This window comes from Lemur catta, chromosome 7 (assembly GCF_020740605.2).
Source record: "Lemur catta isolate mLemCat1 chromosome 7, mLemCat1.pri, whole genome shotgun sequence".
Classification (NCBI taxonomy): Eukaryota; Metazoa; Chordata; class Mammalia; order Primates; family Lemuridae; genus Lemur; species Lemur catta.
Window position 1 is genome coordinate 102661672 of NC_059134.1, and position 22863 is coordinate 102684534.

A 22863-nucleotide genomic window follows, 5' to 3' on the forward strand; every position below is an offset into this window, starting at 1 on the left:
CAAGGCTGGAAGGGTCCGGGCAGCAGCCCTCCCTCAGGCTGTGGCTTTTGCAGGGCTGTCCCCCCACCAGGCGGCATCTCCAGGGCAGAGAGGCGTGTGCGTGTGCGTGAGGGTGGCGTGCACGTGCACTCAGCATTGAAATGGGCTCCACACTCGGGGCTGCTCCCCACAGCGGGGTGTCGGAAGGACCTGACTCGATAGACCCGGGACGAGAGATGACTAAGGGGCCGGGCTGGCTGGGGGCCATGTCACCGAGGGGTGACCACGGCTAACAGCAGGACTGGAGGGCACCAGGACACAGGCTGCAGCTCAGCTGACGGGAGACGTGTGGAGCTTCTGAGCTGTTCAGCGACAAAATTGGCTGCCTCGGGGTGATGTGCTCCCCGACACTGGAGGGAGTCAAGCAGGGTAGGGGATTCTCTTGCCAGAATGTCATAGAAGGTGGGACTGTGTGACCCCCGAGACCCCCACCAGCTCCAGGTCCCTGGGTTCAGGGCCCGGGGAGGGCTTTGTTTTACGTGTACACAGAGCACCTGCTCTGTACCAGCAGCTGGGACCGCAAAGGACAGGGACGTCTGGGCCACCCCAGGGTCAACTGGGAGTTTCTAAGCAAACGGTAAAATGTTCTGTCCTTGAAGGAAATGAGGACTCGGCGCCTCCTGTCTCGTGGTGAGGGAACAGGCAGACCTTGGGCCGCACGTGACAGATGTTTCAGTGAGAGAAACGGGAGTGTAATGGCACCATGTGTCCCTCTACACCCATGCGCGGGCACCTCGCGCTGATCGTAGCTCTGCCCCTCGAGGGCCCTCCCGGTGACCTTGCGAGGCAGGACACTGTGTCGCCCTTGAGAGAGGGACGCTGCACCTGAGAAAGCAAGGCCGAGCTAAAGGGCCTGGTCTGTGGACCACAGGGTCTGGGGGAGGACGTTCCTGCCCACAGCTGCCGGTGAGGGCGAGAGCCCTGGTTGTTTGTGGAGGCGAGGTTGCCACCTCCCGCAGCGTCACTGGGAGAGGGAGTGATGGTGTTACCTGGGTCAACACCTGACCACCGAGCTCGTTTGTGAGGGTGCAGAGTTAGCCCGAGGGTCCCGCTGTGTTGGGGACCAGCACAACTGCCCTTGACCAGACTGTGACGTGGCAGGGATGCTGGAGGGTGGCAGCGTGGATGAAGAGGTGGGCTGGTCTCGCCTGCCACCGTAGCCCTGCGACTGGCCTGGCCCCAGGGGGGGTTGGGGTGAGAAGGTGACTGTCAGTGCCTCTGATGGAGCAGCAGGGTGTCAGGGGCCACGGGCGCCGAGGTGCAGGTGTGGATCGGTGGGTGGCTCGTGAGCCTGCTCAGAATTCACGCTGGAAATAGCCTAGTGAGCGACGGGGACCTGGGTGCCAGTCGTCCGCTGCGGGCAGGAGGTTAGGAGTTGAGCAGGGGCCGCTATGGATGCAGATGGGCTGAGAGAAAGGGCAGCGGGAGACCAGACTCGGTGGCGACGTCTCTGAACCAGTCAGGAGGTTTCTCCCTTCACACCCCCCTTATTTCAAAAGCTGCTCGGAGCTGAAGAGCCGATTGCTGAACACACTCGTTCACTGGGGACGCGTCTGGTTGCTCCAGCTGGTTCGCTCCTGGGGACGCCCCTCCACCTGCCCAGATGTGGTGAGGGGTCCAGCCACGTTGATCAGGGTCAGACAGCAGAGGCCCTTCCGCATGGGACTTCACAGACGTTTCAGTGTCATTTCAGAAAACATGTCTCAACATAGGAATGGGAATCTCAAGTTCCCACTCCTCTTTAGTCAGGTCCTCAGGCTTGTCAGCCTGGGCCACCCAGGAGGCATCTAGGGACAGGCGAGACCTCAGTGTCTCACTCTGGGCTGAACAGACTCCATCCAGCCATCATCCAACCATCCACCCATCCATGCGTCTACACCTATTCATCCATCTGCCCACCCACCCATCCATTCATCTGCGTCTATTCACCCACCCATCTCTCCATCAGTTTGACCAATATGTATCAAGACCAGATTATTCTGGGTGCTGAGTATGTAACAGTAAACAGGACAAGCACAGTTTTGACCTTGTGTAGATTACAGTCTAAGAGTAAAGAGAAATGATTAAGTTAAATAAATAAACCAGAGAATTTTGTTTTGTGGTTAATGCTACGAAGCAAATTTGCTACACTGTCGTAGAGTCTCTTGGGCAGGGCGGGCAGGGCTGGCCGGGCTGGCCTTGGACAGGGAAGACGGCGGAGATCGCTCTGAGGAAGTGACTTCTGAGCTGAACCTCTAGAGAAGACTTGGCAAGTACAAAGGCCCTGAGGTGAGAGAAGGACCTGACGTCGCAGGGACAGCTGTGAGCTGGGAGAGAGGAGGGGAGGCGGTGTGGAGAAAGACCTCGAGCTCTGAGACAGGCGCTGGGTGTCGTCGTGCTCACAGCGGGAGGCACTGGGGGCTCTAAGGAGGAGAGACGTGAGCTGACGAGCTCTTCTGCGGGATCACAGGCAGCAGGACCGGTGGAGGCCAGCGAGGAGACGAGACCACTGCCGTCATGGTGGAGGAGCCAGGGATACAGAGGTGGATGGACCAGGGGTGCCGGGTGAAGTTAGAAAAGACAGGACCACTGAGGCACTGGACGTGGAGTGAGGGGAGGGTGGAGGCTCGGCTCTCCCCTGTTCTTGGATTGTGCAGGGAGAAGCTCCCCGGAAGCAGGTGGGCCTCAGACTCAGTCCTCACTGGCAGCGAGACACTCGTGGTGCCTCTCACGACACGCGCAAAGCCGCACACACGGCTCCAGCCTGCCCGGGAGGACCGTGTTCACGACCACCACGCGAGGGGCGGGTCAGGGTGGGCCGAGCCGGTTTGGCTCTCTCCTTTCCAAGCCGATGTTCTCTTAGAGAGTGAGTTAGGAAGGTGCTGAATCCTGCCCCTCCGCCAGCTGAATGTCCACCATCCGTAGCTGCTCATATTCATGACTTGCAAGCCCAGTTTTATTTTCTAACTTAGTAACGGGAAATACACACACCTGGTTGAAAAACTCAAAATGTGCAGGAAATGGTAGAATGTGAAGAATGTCTCTCTCCCCTCCTGGCCTTCCAGCCCCCAAGTTCTTCAACCCAGAGAGAACCTCTGTTGCCGGTTTCCTGGGGATCTTTCTAGAGACAGATTCTGCATGTAGAAGCACATACGTATATTATCTGAAGTCTTTAAAGCCCCTGAAAAATAAGCTGCCCTAAGTTTTCTCTCTGCCTTTCCAGCTGTGTGACCTTGAGCTGTTCACGTCCCCTCTCTGAGCCTTCTGCTCCTGTTTGAAAAGTGGAAATACTTCAACTCGTCCCGTATCTCCAGTTGTGTTCGTATTAAGAATGAATGAGAGGCCAGGTGCGGTGGCTCTCACCTGTCATCCTAGCACTCTGGGAGACCTAGGTGGGAGGTCGCTTGAGCTCAGGAGTTTGAGACCAAGTAAGAGTGAGACCCTGTCTCTACTAAAAATAGAAAAATCAGCCAGGCATCATGGTGTGCGCCTGTAGTCCCAGCTACTCAGGAGGCTGAGGCAGGAGGCTCACTTGAGCCCAGGCGTTTGAGGCTGCTGTGAGCTGTGATGATGCCACGGCACTCTACTCAGGGCGACAGAGCAAGACTCTGTCTCAAAAAAAAAAGAATGAATGAGAAAATATGTTTAGTGCTTGCAGCGCCTAAGAGGCGTGTGCTATGTACATCCAGGGGGGTGCTGGGCTGTGAGCAGCGTGTGTGGGTAGCTGGTTCCTCTGACGCCCTAACTCTGCTCTAGAAGATCGCGCAGCGTGTCGGGTAAGGACTGAACGGCAAGAAATGTTGGGTTTCCCCCGTTCTTCCCTCGCCATTATTTTGTATTTTTATATACTTTTGCCATTTCATAGACTCGAAAAAGAGGGATCCATCTCCGAGTGTGTTCACTGGCTGGATGCGGGAGGAAACATACTCCCTTTACTCTCGGGTGACGGGGGGACCTGGCCGCCAGTCAGGACGCCGCACGGCAGAGCCTCTGGGGCACGTTGGGGCACGTTGGGGCAGAAGAGATGATTTCACTTCTTGTTTCAGACATTTTTGTAGTTTTATGTTTTGCCAGTATGTGGTGCTTTTATAATTTTTTGAAACAGAAAGAGAGGGGGCTGTCTGGGCACAGGCACGGGAAGATGTCAGGACCCTGCTCTTCTGTCTCCCGGCGTGGCGCAGATGGCGGCCGGGGCCCCATGTCCATCGGGGGAGTCACTGTCCAGGGAGTGCTGCTCTTCTCCCTGCGGTCCCGTCCTGAGGACAGCCTGCCCGTGCCCAGGCTGGCCTGAGCATCCTCCTCCCCCTTCTCCCTCCCTCCCCTCCGCCCTCGTTCAGCCCATCCCAGGTGCAGGAGTCCTGCCCCCGCCCCACCCTGCTGCTTCCCTGGGTCCCCCTCACTGTGGTCCGTGTTCTCTGTAGCCCCCCACCCTCTGGCTGCCCCAGGCCCCACCCCTCATCCGTTCTCAGTGAACTCTTGGTTTGACATTTTCCTCCCTCCATAAATTTTGATCCAAGCACTACATGGGTGCAATAAAATTAATTAATTAAAGGAAACCACCCCGACAGGGCTAAGGATGGAAAGAGATCCCTGCCTGCCCGGCCCGCCCAGCCTCAGCCGCACGGCCCGCTTGGCAGACGAGCCGCTTGTAGGACTTTCTCTGCTCCCTTCCTCTGACGGTTACCTCTGCACCTCTATGATCACCCCCTTGGTTCTTAATTTAAAAGTGTGAAACATCCTTTCTTAGCTAGAAAAGACAAGGCTTTCGAGGCTTTCCTGGTTCTGTCACCACCTGCAATTGTGAATAGCTCTCGCCAGTCTGCGAATTGATTACCTTGAAGTCACACTCTCAGATTCATCTCTTACTTGATAAATTTTAGGTGGTATCTCTTGACTCTGTTATATTTATATTCATGTTTAAGTCTCCTAGGTACTATGTATAAGTTGGATTCAAAAGTTTAAATCTACCAGAAAGCATTATCCTTTAGTATCATCACTGAGATAATATAAATGTTTATGTCAGCACCAAGAACGGGGCTAGCATTCCACTTCCTCTTTACAGACCCATGAGACAAAGGGTCTTCCTAGTATCACAGCTCAGTGTATCCTTTTTCTTCCACTCTGTCAGTTGTTCAGAGTAATGTCACGTTCTGGCTTCATTTTAGGATCATGATTTTCATAAGAGGTTTTTGTTTTTCCTGGAGTTTCTGATAGCCTTTCTTTTTTTTTCTTGTGGGAGGAGAATTATGTCTTCTTTGGCCTGCCACTAACGTGTCATCCCATTCCTTACGTGTCCCTGGAATCTACCCATTCTTACTGGGGAGTCCTCTGACACTCTGCTCCAAACGACTCCCATTCCCAGTACACACCTGTCACTCTGCAGTCTCCCTTCACTGAGCTCCGAGTGAGTAAGTTGTTTCTTGTCTCTGCCCTTGTTCTGCTGGGGCATATCCTCAAGTAACACCTTCAGCGAGAGGTATCTGGAGTGTCAACTTCTGTGTCTGAAAATCCTCTAGTTATTTTATGCTCTCAGTTTTGTAGAATTCTAGGTTCAAAACAGTTTGCCCTCTTGAACTACCGAGGCATTGCTTCACTGTCACCCTGGCTCTGCATATCGCTAGCGAGAAGTTGTGATGCTGTCTGACTCTCATTCCACCGTACGCGACCCTTTACTTTCCTCTCTGGAAGTTTGTAGGAATGTCATGGTTTCTCTTTTTCCTCATGTTCTGGAATCTGATGATGTGTCTGAGCATGGGTCTCTTTATCTGTGACATTCACTGTCCCGGAGGCTACCTCAGACTGAAGCAGCTTCGGCTTCACGGATATCCTTTTACTGATCTTTGGGCGGTGCCCGCACTTTCTCTCTGTTGGTTCGGTCTTTCTGGATTTCCAGTTGGACCGTTCGAGTTCATCCCATTTACCTCTTAGTCTCTCACGCTTCCTGTCTCCGCCTGTGTGCTCTGCATTCTGGGAAACTCTTCCTCAACTTCCAGCCTGTCTGTGTGAGTTATTATTGTGTCAGTCACATTTTTATTGTCCAAGAGCTTTTCCTTTCCGTGATGGGATAAGCTTCTGAAGCTTGAGAGAGTAGTTTCCGGCTGTCTTTGGGAGCAAACAGACAGGCGTGCATGGGCGGATCTCTGCACGGAGCCGCTCTGAAGGCAGAGCCCAAATCCACCGCGTGTTCCCTTAGGTCAAACGCCAGAGAGACAGAAGCCCTGTTCCCAGAAGCTCATAAGCAAAGACAGATGCGGGTTCTTGTGCACATCTGTGGGACAAGCAGTCCTTGAAAACTGAGGGGCTGATGTGTCTTTGTGTTGAAGTGAGCGTGCAGTGAGGTGACCAGGTGGTCACACAGTGATGAGAGGAGCGGGTCCCAGGAACGCCATTTCTGTGCTCAGTCACGAAAGGGGAGGAGACCCTCTGGCCAAGGAGGGGGCGGCGAGGGGCAAAGCGCCCTGACTTGGGAGCTGTGCAAAACTGCGTCTCTTCCAGCCTGTCCTCCTGCCAGCCCTGGGGCCCCAGACAAGATCATTCACACCTGTGCCCTCTCAGAATGAGCATTTGCGATTCTGCCTCTGTCATGGAGCTTCGAGATTCATATTTGACAGATAATAATGTCAGGAGCCGCCCCTTGGCCCTCAGTGCTTCCCACCAGGGTGGGGCGGGCCCAGCAGAGCTCGCAGGCCCACGGCGCACAGGCATCTCCTGCCCCCCAAACCCCCCAAATCACTCAAATCCTCCCTGGAGTCGCCCCTGGTCATAGCTGCCAAGGTAGCCTTCACCTCCCCCCATACCCACACTGTACCTAGCCCCTCTTGTGCCCTTGTCTCTGCCATGGTTGGTGGCATTTGCTCATCTCCGTGGTATGAACAGTCCCACCACGGCCCATTCCACACTGCCAGTCTGGGGTCACCGAGCACCGAGTAGGGAAAGATGCCCACAGCCGGCCCTTGCAAGCTCTCGGCAGCCCGTGCCAGCGCCCACTCCACTCTGCCCCCTCCACCAGCCCCGCACTCTGACTCAGGGTCGGACACAGGGTTGGCTTGCGAATACACAGTGAGGTGTGCTAACCTGAGGTTCTAGCGGGCAGGCTTCAAGCCTGACGGGCCCAGGCCTAGGAATGCAGATGCCAGGGGGTTCTGGTCCCGGTTCTGACACCTACGGCCTGCAAGGGCCTCAGTTTCCCCACCTGTAAAATGGCTACATCATCCCCAAGTTCTCTTCTGATTATAAAACTCTATACATTTGGCCTGAAACTGCCATGACCACTGGCTGGTGGCCACCATGAATGAACATGCTTTGGACAAAACTGCAGACCTTGAGACAGGCTGGGCAGGGCTGAGATTCCAGGGCCTGACCCAGAGTGGGCAGGGGTGGCCATAGGGCAGCCCGAGACGGGCGGAAGCGCACTAAGCCGGGGTCCAGGCAAAGGCTCCCAGTAGGGGCACCACTCCAGGGAAAAGATGAGGAGATTAGTTGTGGGGGGGCTTGGGCTCTGCCTGGCACCCAGAAGGTGCCCAGGAGGTGGTGTGCTGAGCCCACCTCTGGCCAAAGTCTTGGTGCTCTGGACCCTCCCCTAGGAGGCAGGGGGAGTCTTTGGTGCCTGACTTAGGGATATCTGGGGTCCCTTCTTTTTCCTCATGGGTACACTGAGGCAGAGGGAGGCCTGTGATTATCTGTGAGCCTTGGCCAGTCAGCTGGGGCTGGGCTGGGGCAGCACTCACTGGGCAGGCAGGGCCAGGGGCCTTGTCCATCCTGCCCCACGCTGTGTCCTGGGCACGCAGTGGTGACGGTGGCAGGGGCGGGGTGTGCCTATCTCCTGCCTCGGGGTTCTTGCCACAGCCTGTGCCTTAGCGATAGTGGAGCACGAGACATCAAACCAGATTCTCTTAGGAAAGCAGGGAGTGGCCTTTGAGCATACCTGTTTTAGGCTTGGGGAGCCATTTCCCACGTTTCAGGAGCGATGAGTGGGAAGGAGGAGGGGGCGATGGAGACCCTGGGAGGCAGCCGTGGATACAAAGAGGGAGGAGCTGGGCAGGGACCACAGGGACTTGGTGCTTTCTTCTCATTCATTCGTTCAACAAGTACATGTGCAGCGTGCAGAGATTCTGTTCTAGATGATTGGCACATGTGGTCACTGAATATCGGCCCCCAAAAAGTGTCTGTGTCAAACCCCTGGAAGCTGCGAATGTCACCGTACGTCGTGAAAGGGGGCTCTTTACAGACGTGATTAAGTTCGGGATCTTGAAACGGGAAGGTTTCTTGGATTACCCAAGTGGGCGCTAATGCAGCGAATGTCTCCTTACAAGAGGGAGACGAGAAGGTAGAAGAGGAGGAGGCCACATGACCACAGAGGCAGGGATTAGGGAGATGCGGCCGCAGGCCAAGGATGGCCCAGAGCCCCCCGAGGCTATAAGAGGAGGGAAGGACCCTCCCCCGGAGCCCCCCAGGGAGCGTGGCCCTGCCTGTGCCTTGGTATTGTCCCAGTGGCTACTGACATGGGCCTCTGGGATTGTGAGACAAAACTGCAGACCCTGAGACAGGCTGGGCAGGGCTGGGATTCCAGGGCCCTCAGAACGTCCCGAGGTGCTGTCCCGGAAGCTCAGGTATTGACAGGACAGTAAATTGGCAATTTCTCCTCCAGAAAGTGCTGCTAGAACCAGCATCTCCCTGCAGAGGGTCCTTCCTTTCTCAGTCGCTGTCTGGGTGGGGAGGGCCGTGAGCAGTCAGGAAGCCGGCCCCACCTGGCCGGTGTCCAACTGCTGTGCCGTCGCCTGGGACAGCCTGGGTCCCCCGCCGCCGCGTGCTCTAGCGCGAGTCACTCACCTCCGTGCTGCGTCTGTCGTCCAAAAGTCAGGAGCCGTAACGGTGCCCGTCTCCTAGGGTCGTCGTGGTGCAGATTCAATTAGTTCAACTTGGGAAGCATTTAGAGTGGTGCCTGGCACAGCTCGAGTGCTCAGAGACCATAAGTACAATAATTATAATAATTACCCTAATTATTAATTATTGCTCATTAAGCCAGAATTCAGGTCTGTCCCCACTTGGAGCCAACCTAGTATAAACCTAGACACAGTGAAGGGGAGGGAGGCTCTCTGTTTTCCGGAAAGGACTCTCGGTGTGATCTTTCTGAACCTTTCTAGGGCATCGCACAGATGGCCTCGTTTCTAAAGTGCCTTGTGCGCGCACCTTTGCTGAAGCTCAGGTGTCGTGTCAAGCCCAGCGCACCTGTAAGCGGTAGTGTCGGCGTGGCTTCTGCAGGAGGACTGAGACTGTTCTTAGCTCCTGTTATATGTCAGCATGTGTCAGGTATTGTGTATCGTTCATGTAGATTCAAATGTCCTCGGAACGTTCAGAGCCTATCTTTAGAAACGCCAGCCCATGGGATAAATCTGCCCCGTCACCTGTTTCTATAAATAAAGTTTTATTGGGACACAGCCCCGCCCATTGTTTACACATTGGCACGGCCCCCTCCGCCCCGCAATTGAGAGAGAAGTTACACAGGGACCAACTGTGCGAAAAGCCTGGAGTATTTATTGTCTGGGCCTTCACAGGAGACGTTTGCCAGCCGTGGCCTGGAATGTTTGCAGAGCCCCTTTCAAAGGACTTCATTAAAGTGCTCCACGTTAAAGGTGCCCCCTTCATGCTTGTAGCTACTTTTAGAACTGTCCCTTTGGTGAAGCCACCCTCTCATCTAGGCATCAACCCTTGGGGCAGAAACAGACTACTCAGTGGCCCTTACAGGTGGAGGGAGGTTGGCGGTCAGGGCGGACAGGGGCAGTGGCCGGGCCTGGCCTGGGTGTTCCGTGGCCTGCTGCTGTAGACGTCTGTGCCGTCTAGTCCAGGTTGGGCAGGTGGGCCTGGTGGGGGTACTGCGGGCTTAGGCCCCGGCCCCCCACCCAGCCGTGGGCTGGGCCTTCTGTCCAAAGCCTGGGGTACCTGGCAACTCACCGCACTGAGTCTGAAGGAAGGAGACAGAAGGAGACGGTTTCTGGTTTTATCGCTGTGGTGGGTGAATACCCCCCAACCCCCACCAGAGGGACTTGGGAGCTGGCCTGACAAGCAGAGCGCAGTGGACTGTCCCCAGCCCACTCGGCTTGGTCTTTCTGGGCAAGCTTGGAGACCAACAGATGGGGCAGGCCTGGCCTGTCATTTTAATTAACGAGTGAAGGAAAAGTCACAAACAACCCCTTCCTGCACTTGCAGCAAAATGCCAGGCAATTGTACCGTTCCCCTGGTTTTTTGTTGTTGTTGTTTTGTTTTTAAGAACATTCAGTTCAGAGTTGAAGGCTGAAGCTTAAGGGTTGGCCCTGCCACTGGCCAAGCCGTGTGGCCCTGGGCAAAGCCACCCCCACCGGCTGCAGTGACTTTCTGATGAGCTGGTCCCACCAGCCTGGGGGGTCGTGAGGGGCACAGAGCTGGAGGCAGAGGTGTCCTCCCGACTAAAAGGAGGGTTGTGGGGGGCAGCCAGCTTGCCCTATTTGCCCAGGGCCATCCTACTTTTACAACCGAAAGTCCTGTATCCCAGAAAACCCCTTTGTCCTGGGCAAACCAGGACAGTGGGTCACCCAGTCTGCATCACACACCACACACGAGAGACTCTGGTGTAGTTTCATTCATTGAGTCAGTAGCACCAGGGAAGCACCTGCTCGGATGTCCCAGTCTCTCGTTTTACAGGCAGGAAAACCCAGGCCCAGAGTGGGTGACAGTCCTGCCCAGGGTCCCACCACCAGTTCTTGCCAGAGCCAGGACTGGAAAGTGAGTCCTCTCCACCTTTTTGCTTTTACTCAAAACATAACGGTGGTGGCAGGTGCTGTCCGAGGTTGCCCAAGCATGGTGGGCAGGACCAGAGCCTGCCTTTGGGGGCACTCACGTGCCACTGCAGGAGTCAGGCAGTAAACGGGGAAACAGACAAATCCCAATTTCATATAAAATAAGTGACGAGAAGGGCTGGGGACTTGGGGACACAGGAGGGCTGCTGCTACCAGGCAGCAAGGCCCCTCTGTGGGGGTGACCTCAGGGACCTGCACAATGACAGCAGCAGCACTCTGGGGCGAACACAGGCAGTGCAAAGCATTGTGGTGTGATGAGCTTGGCCCGCTGGAGGACAAGAAGACAGCAGTGTGGCTGGAATAGGGGGAGGTAAGAGGAGAAGGGGCATGGTCAGATCATAAAGGGTCTTAGCCCTTTGGTGGGGAATTTGGATTTTATCCTCAATTATGATGGGAATCTATTGGAATATTTTAGGCGAGAGAGAGACATGTCAGGTTTTTACAATAAAGAGTGAATTCAGGGGAGACTGTCAGTAGGCTTTCATGGTCCCCAGGTGAAAGAGGTTGGGGGCTTGTAATGGGGAAAGTCATGGACAGGTGTGCAAATGTCAGCCCTACCTCGGTGCTCCGGCTGATGGCACGTGCAGATAGGTGGCTGTGGGGGATGGAAGAGCTCACTTCAGGATGCCTCCTTGGTTTTGGGCCAGCACGTGAGTGTCCCACGTGGCACCGCAGACTCCACGCCGTCTTTGCAAGCGCAGTGAGGTGCCGGGTGCCCCTCCCCCACGGGCCTGCCCGCGTCCCACCTGCCCACAGCGCTGTGTGCCAGGATCCCCTTCCCTGGGAGTCGCAGTGTGGGGACTTCCTCCTCTTCGTTTTCTGGCACATGGGGGTGTCCTGTTCTGCATAAAGGCACCTGCAGGATGTCCTTCCACAAGGAAGGACACCTGAGTGCAGGCACTCTGCTGATTTTGGCACAAGAGTTTTTTACCTAAGAGGCACATAAAAATATCTCGCTTTATACGTGATGTTTCCAGAATGAAGCAGGTTCTGTAACGCATAAGGTGCGTCCTCATGAGCCGACAAAGTCGTCCAGCCCCTGCTCTGTGCCAGATCCTGCACAAGGGACCTTTTTTAAATAAGTATTTTTCGGGCCCACTGTGTTGTTTCCAGGCTGCAGTTGACACTCATGTTGGGCAGGTGAGGATGTTGGTGTTCAGTGAGGTTCGACAACTTGGCCAAGGTCACGGAAGCTGGGGTCCCACCTGGGTCGTTCAGGTTCCAAGGCGGCGGTTCTCCCTGCAAGCCTACGTCCCCCCGTCTCAGCAGGGAGCCCGGTCACCACCCTGCTTGTTGTGAACGCACTTAAGCCACATCTTTGTCTTCCCCGCCAGCCGTCCTTGGCAGGTAACACGCCTGGTAGCGCTTAGGAAATGCTTGTGGGTGATTTATTATGAAGTAATGAGACAATTTAATTTGAATCAAATTCTTTGCACGTTATTATTTCTATTAGGAAAAACTGGTATTGCTTATCATGTTAGCAATGAGGAGGAAAATGGTCGTAATAAACGCCGGGCAGGGTGTTTTCATAATTGCTGATTTGAAAAATGGCTCCTATAAATGCACATCTCTGCGGAGCAGGTGCGCAGGCTCCACGGGGACAGAGCCATTGTCCTCCCCAACACAACGCGGAGCGACGCCTCCCCCTGCCCGTCAAGTGAGGGCAGCTCCCAGCAGCTAGGAGAAGTGTCCTCCATCAATGAATGACCCACATCCGTCACCTCCTGCACGTGACACCACAGCGGCTCCCCGAGAGCAGCGTGGCCTGGGCTGTCCGTCAGAGCACCGTGAGGGTGCTGGGCTTCGTCTCCCCCGTGAGCTACGGAGGAGGGCAGCGAGGGAGCAGCACCGTACTGCAGGGCTCCAGCCAGGAAGCAGGTGCTGGGAGCAGCCGCGTGTGTGGTCGCAGGATGAGAGGCCCCCCACTTGGCAGCAAGTGACAGATGCCTGGGGAACTCCTGTCCGCCTGCAGCCTGCCCGCCGCTCAGTGCCCCTCTGTGCCGCCTGCAGCCAGCTCTGCCACGGTGAGCTGGGCGGGTGCCCGCACCCTGCACCGCAAGGGCCCAGGCTGGCGTCTCCGCAGGGCCGGGACACCTGTGGAGCCCCCACCCTGGCACCCCTGAGGGAGAGCTGACAGCTCTCTGCTTAGCCCCATCCTTCCTGACTGGCAGAGCCTGGAAATTTCTAGGACATCCGCTGGCGTTGCCTTTCCCTGGAGGCTCCTCTTTCTAATAGTGTCCCAGTTCCTGCCTCCATCCGGCCCTGCCACCGAAATGCGATTACGCGAGGAATGATTTAAGGTGCTGCTCTCGGCTTCCGTCCCCTGCCCTGCAGAGGCAGGTCCCCCCCCACTGCTCAGGGAAGGAGCCTTCAGAGGCGGTAAAGGCGCCTCCCAGCCTGTGTGAGTCCGTCCCTCCCCCACCCCCACCGTGGGCCCTGCCCTGGGTTCCAGGGTCCCCTGCCAAGGTCGGATCAGACGTGTGCAATGCACCCACAGCCCACATTCAATGTACCTTTTGCCATAAACAAAATTCTCAGATGATTTTGATAATTTTGCTTTTGAAACCCATTTGGCTGCGAGTAACTCACCGTGATCATTCCCCAGCGGCTTCTGTGACTCTTTAGCAGCCGTCAGTGTGCCCGAGGATTCCTTCCAGGTGAGGAAATCTGCCCTCCACGCGGTTGCACACGCGGTGGACGGTACGTTGGTGACGGCAGATTTAGCGGGTCAGCAGGTGGACCCCGCGGTAGATCTCAGAGACGCCGAACGCTGTTTGGATTCTGGGGCCAGAGAATTTTATCTTCCAGGTCACAGGCATGTGGGCGGGTCCCCAGCCCAGAGTGTCCAGACGGCTGGAGCCTGGGCCTGGGGGGCCGGGTTGTGGAAGCGGCCCTGCTCACCCCGCCCTGCGGCTCTGCCCCTTCCACACACCTGCAGAAGGCACCGTGCCCTCGGCGCTCACTCCAGCCTTGCCCCGGCGTCTGCGCCACCTCCAACGGCCACGCCTGCCTGAGCCCAGTGTCCTTCCAGCGACGACCCCGGCCTCGGAAGCCCCCACCCTGGCCTTGGAAGCCCCCTGCAAAGAGCTGCGGGTGGGGACTCTATCATCTGCCTCAGTCCCACCGGCCACTCCCCGCCACTTTGAAGGAACAGCGTGGCCTCCAAGTGGGGCAACACGCATGCTCTCGCCTACGAACTGCTTAGATGGAAACACGGTCGCTGGGTGAAAGTTCCTGCCACGTGGTGCGGGTCAGCCCCGGGTCACTCCAGCAGGGCTCGGGCCTGGCTGGACGAAGCCCAGAGGAAGGAGTGGAGCAATTGCTTTTCTGTCACTTTAGCCTTCACTGCTGACCCTGGGGGAAACACGCGCCGGCCCAGGCCCTGCTGACACCTGCACGCACACCTCTTGCCACCAGCTGCGTCCTTGGACCTTGCCCCGGGTGTGCAGGCGGCCGACACCCACGACTCTATGTGCTTGCTCCCTGTGCTCCAGCGCCCCTCCGGAATGTTCTCCCTCTCGTCCCCTCCCCAGTCCCCACCCCACTGGCTCCTGCATACAATTCAGTCCCCCTCCCAGGAGGCCTTCCGGGTCCCTCACGCTCTCACAGAGCATGTCCTGGGCTGTCGAGTGCATGCGCCGCGTGGCCCTTGGGCGAACACTTATCTTCCGCGCTCGCCTGCTGTGTGCCCCTCCGGTGGCTGCTTAACAAATGAGCATAAACCAGGTCGTTTAAAACAAGAAAACTGATTCTTGCACTGTTCTGGAGGCCGGAAGTCCCCAGTCAAGGTGTCGGCAGGGCCACGCTCCCCTGGCGGCTCTGGGGCAGGAGGCTTCCCGCCTCCCCAGCCCGTGGCATCTGCCGCCGTCCTTGGCGCTCCTGGGCGCCTGGCCGAGTCTTTCCAGTCTCTGCCTGCGTCTCCATGTGACCTTCTCCCCTCCACCTCTGTGTCTCAGTCAACCCCTTGCCTCTCCCTGTGAGGTTTTGGGGCACTCCCTAAACCCAGGATGGTCCGACCTCCAGGTCCCTAACTCATGACAGCTGCAGAGACCCTGTTTCCAAATGAGGTCACGTTCTCAGATACCAGTGTTAGGAGCTGGACACATCTTTGGTGGTGGCCACCTTTCAACCCCTGCACCTGGCATCTCCATAAGGGCCAGGTTTGTCCCCCCGAAATGCCCGGCCCCCAGGAGCCCACCCCTTGACAGTAGGTAGTCAGTGAGTAATGGCTAAATTGACGCACTGATTAACGTGGCAGATGGACACTGGCCCCAGTCACATCTGAACTTCGGTCCTAGACTGAGACCAGGTCCCAGTTGATTAAAGAATTGTAACCGTTAGACTTGACAGGGCCACCGTCCCAGCTGGGATCCTGAAAGCTGCTGAGGAAGCCGTCTGGTCCACCCCAGCGACCCTGGTGTCCACAGTTCAGATGCCCACGGGGACCCTGTGGGATAGGAGCCACCCGGGCCCTCGAGCTCACATGTCTTGGCCAGCTCAGGCCGGGCTTCCTGTGGCTCCGAGTTCACGCCTCCTCCAGGATCAGGGGCCGCTGCCAAGGGAGCTTATTTGGAGACTGACAAATCCTAAAAACGCCAGCTGCCATCCCTGGCACCTGCGGCCTCCTGGACTAAGTGAGCGCGGCCTTCCCTGTGGGCTCCCGGCTGGGGACAGTGAACCCCAGGCCACTGCTAAAAACCACTTGACGCTCGGCCACCTGTGGTCTCATGAGGCAGATGGCAGGAGCATCGCCGGGCCTGCCAGTGGGGTAAGGCCTCGGGGGCCCCCTGTGTGATAGACCCGGAGTCCCCACAACCCTCCTGTCTCGCTTCCAGTTACAGATTGCTGCAAGTGTGTCCAGTAAGAGTGTCCTGTTGTGTGCCATGAGCAAAAGGAAACCTTTCATGGTTCCTGCCGGCTGGCTCCCAGGAGAGTTTCAACATGGAGTCGGTTGTGTCTCCCAGAGGTCTGTGTGGTTCCTACAGGGACTCCTCTTGCGTTGTCCATGGCAGCCGATGGCTTATCCCCCATCTTTGTTTGAACTAGGAAAGTGTGCTTGCCCCTTTTTCAAGACACTTCACCTCCATCTGTGCTGAAATTACCACTGTAAGCACATGGTTCCATGATGGCCATGATGTAAATGGCGTCCTCTGTAGTTGTACTGTGCACAACCTGCACAGCTGTGCTTGACCGGGCTGCATGCCCACCGTATCTGCCTTCCACAGCTCCTGCTGCAGGCACAAGTTGGCAAAGGAAGGTGCATGTGGGGTATGTCAAAGCGGCCTCCCACCCTGCTCAGAAAGCACATTTGCAGAGAATGCCACTGGACCACATTCTTGGTCCAGTCGACAAGCACAGGTAGATGCTGTGCCATGGGGGCGAGATTTAGAGAGGAAGGGGCAGGGTGTTGCTCCCAAGGAGCCCACGGTGACTATGCAGACATGGGATCCGTTAATGGTTGGGGTTAGAAGGGCCCCAGCAGAGGCTTGGGCCAGGCTCTCTAGGAGCAGCGTGGCGGGTGCAGGTGCCTCCTCAGCTGACCCCTCCCCGCCCCCCATGAAATCAGATCGCGGTGCACTCGGGCTGCATCTGAGAGCAGATAAGCTGGTGCGGGGCCGGGGCGGGCTTGGCCAGGGCGGAGGTCGTGGCGGAGGTCAGGGCGGGCTGCGATTCACGGGAGCTTTAGTGCAGTCCAGGAGCAGCACACGGAGACCATGTCTCAGGGCCATGACTTCAGACGTGGCCAAGGCTGCCGTCTGGGACAGGTTTTAGGTTCCTAAACCAGCAGAAGGAGCTTCTGAGAGTTTCATGTCTCCAGAGAGGCTCCTTCCGGAGGCCTGAGTGTGGGATTCTGATTCCGTGGGGCTGGCGGGATGTTGCAGACCCAGGACAGAACCAGACCCGAGCTCCTGTTTTAGGGGAACGGCTCTTCTAGAGTATCCGGTTGCTTTTCGTGACTTGCTCTAAGGAGTGAAAGTTTCTGAGGGCCTGAGCCTGCCTCTCCTCTTTCCTCTCTGGCTCCCTGGGCCACACCAGCCGCCTGCAGTTGGCGCTGCCCAGCGCTGAGCCGTGCCTGCCCTTTGGTGTGGCTGCCCCCTGTCCTGGAGCCTTCTTCCCTCCAAACCCCATGGTCACCCTTTGGCCAACCCTGCCCAACATCCGTTTTCTCCTTGCTCCACGGCTGACTCGAGTTCACGCCCATTTTGCTTCCCATCTGGGCACACATGGGGTGCCTGTCCCATGTGGAGTGCTGTGGTCATTGGGGGTGGCCTGCAGGGTGAGGTCCCCGGCCCCACAAGTTCATGTCTCTTGGGGGAGAGGGACGTTTGCTCCTGGTTACCCAGCGCGGGAGGGTGCGTGGGGGCGCTGAGAGCAGGGTCTGCGGTTATGGGGGCTGCCCGCACACAGGGGATTCACTGGCGTTGTCTCAGTTTTCCCATATAAACCTTACAAGGCAGATGTTTGTGCCCCCACTTTGCAGGTGGGTAAACCGAGGCTCTGAGTAGCCAAGCTGGTAGCTGTCCGAGTCAGGATTCAAACCTAGGTCTGTCTGTGAATGAAAATGGGATGGGGTCATGCTGGGCGGAGGACAAGGGACTGTTTAGATCCTGAAATAACACAGGAAAGAGAAGTTAGAAACAGTCCTCCTTAATATGAGACTAAGGAGTTTGGTGTTTTCTCAGTAAACAGGATGGCGCAGTGACAGTTTAGCGGCAAGACAGTTGCACAGTCACAAGTACGAGCTAGAAAGTTCTTGGATGGGTTAGGAATCGAGGAGAGTGTTTGAACCTGGATAGTGGCGGAGGGGTCCTTACGGGAGGAGGGATTGGCGGATGCGAACTCCAGTCTACTTGCATTGGTGCTGTGAGCCCACCCACCGACCGGGGCGGCTCGCAAGGGTTATCTCGTGACATGTTGCTGGGATTCTCATTTTCCAGAGCAGGGCTCTGAGGCTCGGAAGGTCAGAGTGACCTTGGGTCAGAGCAGAGCTGGGCTTCGAACAGGGCTCCGTGTGACGCCACAGCCGGTGCTCCCCCCCCCCCGCACCCTGGAGCACCTTTGCCTTGTGTGGTCAGTAGGAGACGCCAGTGAGATGCCCCGTGGGCGCTAAGAGTCCCCTGTTGGGGGACAGCTGGCAGGAAATGACCCAAGTTTGGGCAGCCTTTGGACCTGCGGGTGAAGCTGCCTGGCAGCTGGAACAGGCGCCCTGAGTACAGGACAGGTTCCCCTCGGAGCGGGGCAGAGGAGGACGTCGGCCCAGGGAGAGTGCAGGGCAGCAAGCCCAGGACCCTCGGGTCTGGCATCGTTCCAGAGTTTGGGGGGGGACTGCCTGCCCTCAGCAGCTCCTCGTGCAAAGTAGACATATGGGAGGGCGGAGCGAAGGTCGGTCCTTGGCTTTGGTGGCAGGGCCTTTGGAGAACCTTCCATGGAGGAGGAGGCCCACAGGCAGGTTGCAGGTTTGCGCCTGCCCAGCCACTCGTGGGCCACAGGGCCTGGGTTAGCGACTCCCCCTTCCAGTTCTGCTCCCTCTGCCTCCCTGGGGCCACCGGGTCCTGGCTGCCTGCCAAGGCTGCCTGCGGTTACTCACAGCCATTGTAGGGATGGCTCCCCGGGGCTTCCTGTTACGGCTCAACGTTGTGGGCACGGCCTCTGACCCTGCGGTAATTACAAGAGGCTTGTTCTTGCCGCCTCTGGATGTGTGGGGAAACTGAGGTTTGGAGAGCCCCGTCACTTACTAATGACCACACCAGCCATGTGATACCACTTGTGGGCTTCCAGGGCCCTGGACCTCTGCCCATGCTTCAGCCCTTGTCTGGGGGCTCTGAGCAGGGCAGGTGGGCTGCGGGAGGCTGAGCCAAGTGGGGCTCACCGTCATGGCCAAGCTCCCCAGAGCTGGGGCTCCCTGAACTTGTCCCTGTGTCTCTGGGGCGGGAGGTAGAGCAAGGGCCCAGAGACTGAGCCCCCTGCCAAGTTCTTGGGCCCCTGACCAGTCATGCTGGGTTACCATGGTCTGCGACCATGAAGGTGTACCTCACCCCCGTGCTAGGCCATTCCTGCAAGCCAGGGTCCCCCCGGCAAGTTCCTCTGCACGGCCCTCCGAGGGAGGGTGCATGAGAGTGGGCCGGAACAGGTGCACGCCCCCCAGCTGTGTCCTTCAACCTTGCAAACCTCACTGGCCTCATCTGTGAAATGGGAACCTCGGAGGGCTGCTGTCTGCTCCTGTCCCCTGTCCAGGACACTTGAGGCCTATCATACACGTCCCTCCTCCCCGCCAGGGCCACCTGGTCCAGGATGGCTGTGCTGTCACAGCTGGCTGTGTGCATTTCTCCAGCTGCTTGCTGTTCATGTCCCCAGGCCTGCTTCTCTGGGACAGGTCTGCCGGATTCTTCAGGGCCCCTCTGCAGCCCTTTCTGTCGGGGCCTCTGGCTGGGTCCTTTCTCCTCGCACCTGACGCTCCCACAAGGCCCTGCAGGACCCCGAGAAGGCCTCCCTCCCCTCCTCCCTCCCCTCCGCAGCCAGCGGCCTCCCAAGTGACTTGGGGCGCAGCAGACTCCTGGGATGCTGGCAGCCTTCAGTGCACACCCCCTGCCTCAGTGGGCCACCCAGAAGGTGGGGGTGGACGACAGTTGAGCCACTGGCCTGGTGGCCCACTGGGCAGTGCAGATGCCCCACACACACCCCGAGGTCCTCAGGGGTGACAGTGTGTGGCAGGGTGCCGTCAGCACAGACCAGAGGAGGCCTTGGCAGCCTCAGCAAAGTTGGAGCTCTGCGGTTTCTCTCCTTTAAAGAAGAGACGCCGGCTGAGAGGCAGAGCAGGGTGGCTTTGGGTTGTCGGCTCAAAGGAGGCGGCCGCATGCCCCCTCCTGGTCCCGCAATTCCTCGCTCGTCCCCCAGGGAGGCTTTGCTGTGGCTGAGATGATCTGAGCGCCGGCCAGGGAGGCCGCGGCCGCTCCCCCTCCCTCCCTCCCGCGCCCAGCCCAGCGCGCTCCTCCGGGATGACGCCCAGGCAGCCGCCGGCGCGCCGTGGGCTCGTCAGATGATCGTGGGGGCTCCTGCCACGCCACCGTCGCGCGGGACGGGGAGGGAGGGGGCGCTGGATGCGACGCACGGGTCCCTGCGTCTGTCCCCGGCGCCTGCTGCCGCTGGCTCGTGCGGGAGGAGACAGGATTTGATTTTTTTTCCTAAACCCTCTTCAAGGAAAAGCAAAACAGAACTGCTGCCTCATTTCTCCCCTGGCCGATCTCGCTGGGCTTCCCGGGAAGATGCGCGTGGCCGGGGCAGGCCGGAGGGACGCCTTCACCTCCCTGCTGCTGCCGAGGCTGCTCCTGCCGCCGCCGCCGAGCGGGCCACTTACTTTCTTTGCTCTCGGCGGCGTCCTGGCCAGCCCCCCTTGAGCCGGCCGCCCCACCATGCGTGACTCCTGCCTCGGGCTGGCTCCCGCTCCGCCCGCCCCCTCCGAGCCTCATTGTGCGGAGCTCGCCTATCCTGGCAGCCGCCCCCCTCCCTCGCTCCTCCCGCACCCTCGCGCCCGGCTGCCTCCGTGCTGCCGGGTCCGGCGGGCCGGGTGATTAATTGGCTATGATGATGAACGTGCCCGGCGGAGGAGCCGCGGCGGTGATGATGACGGGCTACAGTAATGGGCGCTATCCCCGGAATTCTCTCTACAGCGACTGCATCATCGAGGAGAAGACGGTGGTCCTGCAGAAGAAAGACAATGAGGGCTTCGGGTTCGTGCTCCGGGGGGCGAAAGGTAAGAGCACGGCTCTAAGCCTGGCTGCGTTCACGTGTGTGTGTGTGTGTGTGTGTGTGTGCGTGTGTGCACGCCTGTATGAAAAATGTTCCCCGGCCCAGAAACAAGCATGAAATAAGCATTTTTCCTGGGGGCACTTGGTTGCTAGACAACCATGTTCTTTAACATTCTGCCTTACTCAGAAAACACTGGGGCTTCCTTTAGGAATATTTTTAATTTTCCATACACAATATTGCTCTGAATAGGCTCGCTCTCGTCTCCTTCATCCCTCCCCCACCTCTCTGTTTAAATGGTGGAGGTGATCAATATTTTGTGGGCTGGTGTGGCCGGATTGGGGCTGTCTTTGGAGCTCCTGGTCTCGTACACCCAGAATTACCCATCTCTGAGTTTCAGGCATCTAGAAACCGCCCCATTCTGGGAGTGGGCTTCGGCTCCGAGGCCGGCAGGCACCCGTGTGCTTGCCTCTAAGGTGACTTTGCAAAGGAAATGTGGCAAGATGGTCCCCTCTGCCGTGGACCGAGCCAGCAGCACACACGTTACGTGGCCTGTGGTGGGAGGCTCGGGGATGCAGTCCGTGGCAGTGTGCCTACCACCTGCCCCTAACTTGGGGGCTTCCCTTCCAAAAGAAAACAAAATGGCATCGCCTCCCCACGAGAGGGGACGGCTGCCCACGGTGTGTGTGGATGAGCCATGTGGAAGTTTCATCTCTGCTTGTGCTGTGCCGGGGCTCCTGCCCCTGTGCCGCAGGCCTGCCTGGCCGGCGTTCCCTCCTGCCTCGGGCTCAGGTGGCCAAGTGATCTGTGCCCGTGAGTGAGTCCCCACCTGTCTCTGTGGTGTGCTCTCCCCTCCCCCAGCTGGTATGTTCCTCCCCACACACATCCACCCCCAGTCACTCATGACTGCCAGAAAAGTCCACCTCTTGCCCCAGAGTTGCGTCTGGCAGCTGTGTGGGCCCCAGCAGCCGAGCCCCGCGGGGCTGAGGCACAGTGGTCCAGCCCTCCCGTGGACGAGGTCACAGAGGGCCGGGCTGCCATAGGGAGGACTCGTGAGCAGATTCCAAATCTGCAGCCGCCCACTGGGTCAGCATGATGTTCCGTCCATGTTCCAAGTTGAATTCCCTTGGTTGCGAGTCTACGTAGATGTAAATTTGGCAAGTGGTTCAGTGTGGTGTTTCTGTAGCTCCGTGTGGTAGGGGAGGAACTTTTCCATTTTTAGAACTGAAAATGTTTAGTCACTGATGCTTTTAAAGAAAATGACAGGCATGTAGACATGTACCATGGAGCACGTTATCTGTGGTTCCAGCAGAGAGGCCAAGAGCCATGATGGTGGCACCAACATGCAGTTGGCTTCATTGCTTGGGTTGGGGGTGACCCATGAGTTTGAGTCTTAAGCCTTCCCTAGGGACAAGTTGGCCTGGACCACCCACTTCTGATGGGAGATGCTTGGGGCCTTTCTCCCAGGGTCCCATGGGGAGGTCAGGGGCTGTTAACTTGGAAAACAACGTCCCAGGCTTGTAACGAGCTGCTCCTTGTCTCTCCAGCGGATACACCCATTGAAGAATTCACACCGACGCCAGCGTTCCCAGCCCTGCAGTACCTGGAGTCCGTGGATGAAGGCGGGGTGGCGTGGCAAGCCGGGCTGAGGACTGGGGACTTCCTGATTGAGGTAGGAGCACAGGTGTCTGTATCTTTCTGCTTGGGGAGAGCGCCGACTCTCATCGGGAAGCGGGTCGTGTTCTTGGCAGCGTGGCCACGAGGCCTGACCTGGGGTTGCCGTGAACGTTTGCTATGTGGTTGTTTCAGCCCACTGTGGACGCCACTCCCTGGGACCTGCTGTTTGATGGTCTCTGAGGCCTCGGCTGCAGCTCTTTGGAAGGAGGAAATAGCACATGCGGAACTTGGCCGTTGGTCATGAGTAGCAGGTAGAAAGAGACGTGTGGTCGCCATGATGCTGGGGACACAGGTGGATCTGTGGGTTGTTCAGTTGTGACTCTATAAATAGACAGCAAGAGGAGTCATCCCCGTTCCTGTGTCCTGAGGGCACATTGGCAGGCACTCTGGTGTGGTGTCTGCTGGCATGAGGTCTGTGGTGTTGGTGGCTAAGAGCTCATTGATTTGCAGATTACAACAGCAGCCCTGTTGGATGGATGGTGGCTTTCAAAGACCAAGGAGCCTGAGCAAGAGGGGTGGCTGGCGTTGGTGGCACAGAAAGAAAACTTGTAAATTCGGATGTTTTGAAAGTGAGCTTTTGCTAGTTTGTAAA

At 57.7% G+C, this 22863-nt stretch overlaps 1 protein-coding gene across 1 annotated transcript in view; it reads left to right on the top strand.

The window, feature by feature from the left end:
• LOC123642167 (SH3 and multiple ankyrin repeat domains protein 3-like) overlaps positions 1-22451 on the top strand; it is a 322145-nt gene extending 299694 nt beyond the window's left edge. The window contains exons 15-17 of the mRNA XM_045557074.1: positions 20519-20601; positions 22142-22266; positions 22404-22451. Coding sequence (XP_045413030.1) covers positions 20519-20601; positions 22142-22266; positions 22404-22451 — 256 coding nt within the window. The remainder of the gene's footprint in view (positions 1-20518; positions 20602-22141; positions 22267-22403) is intronic.
• The last annotated feature ends 412 nt before the right edge of the window (positions 22452-22863 follow it).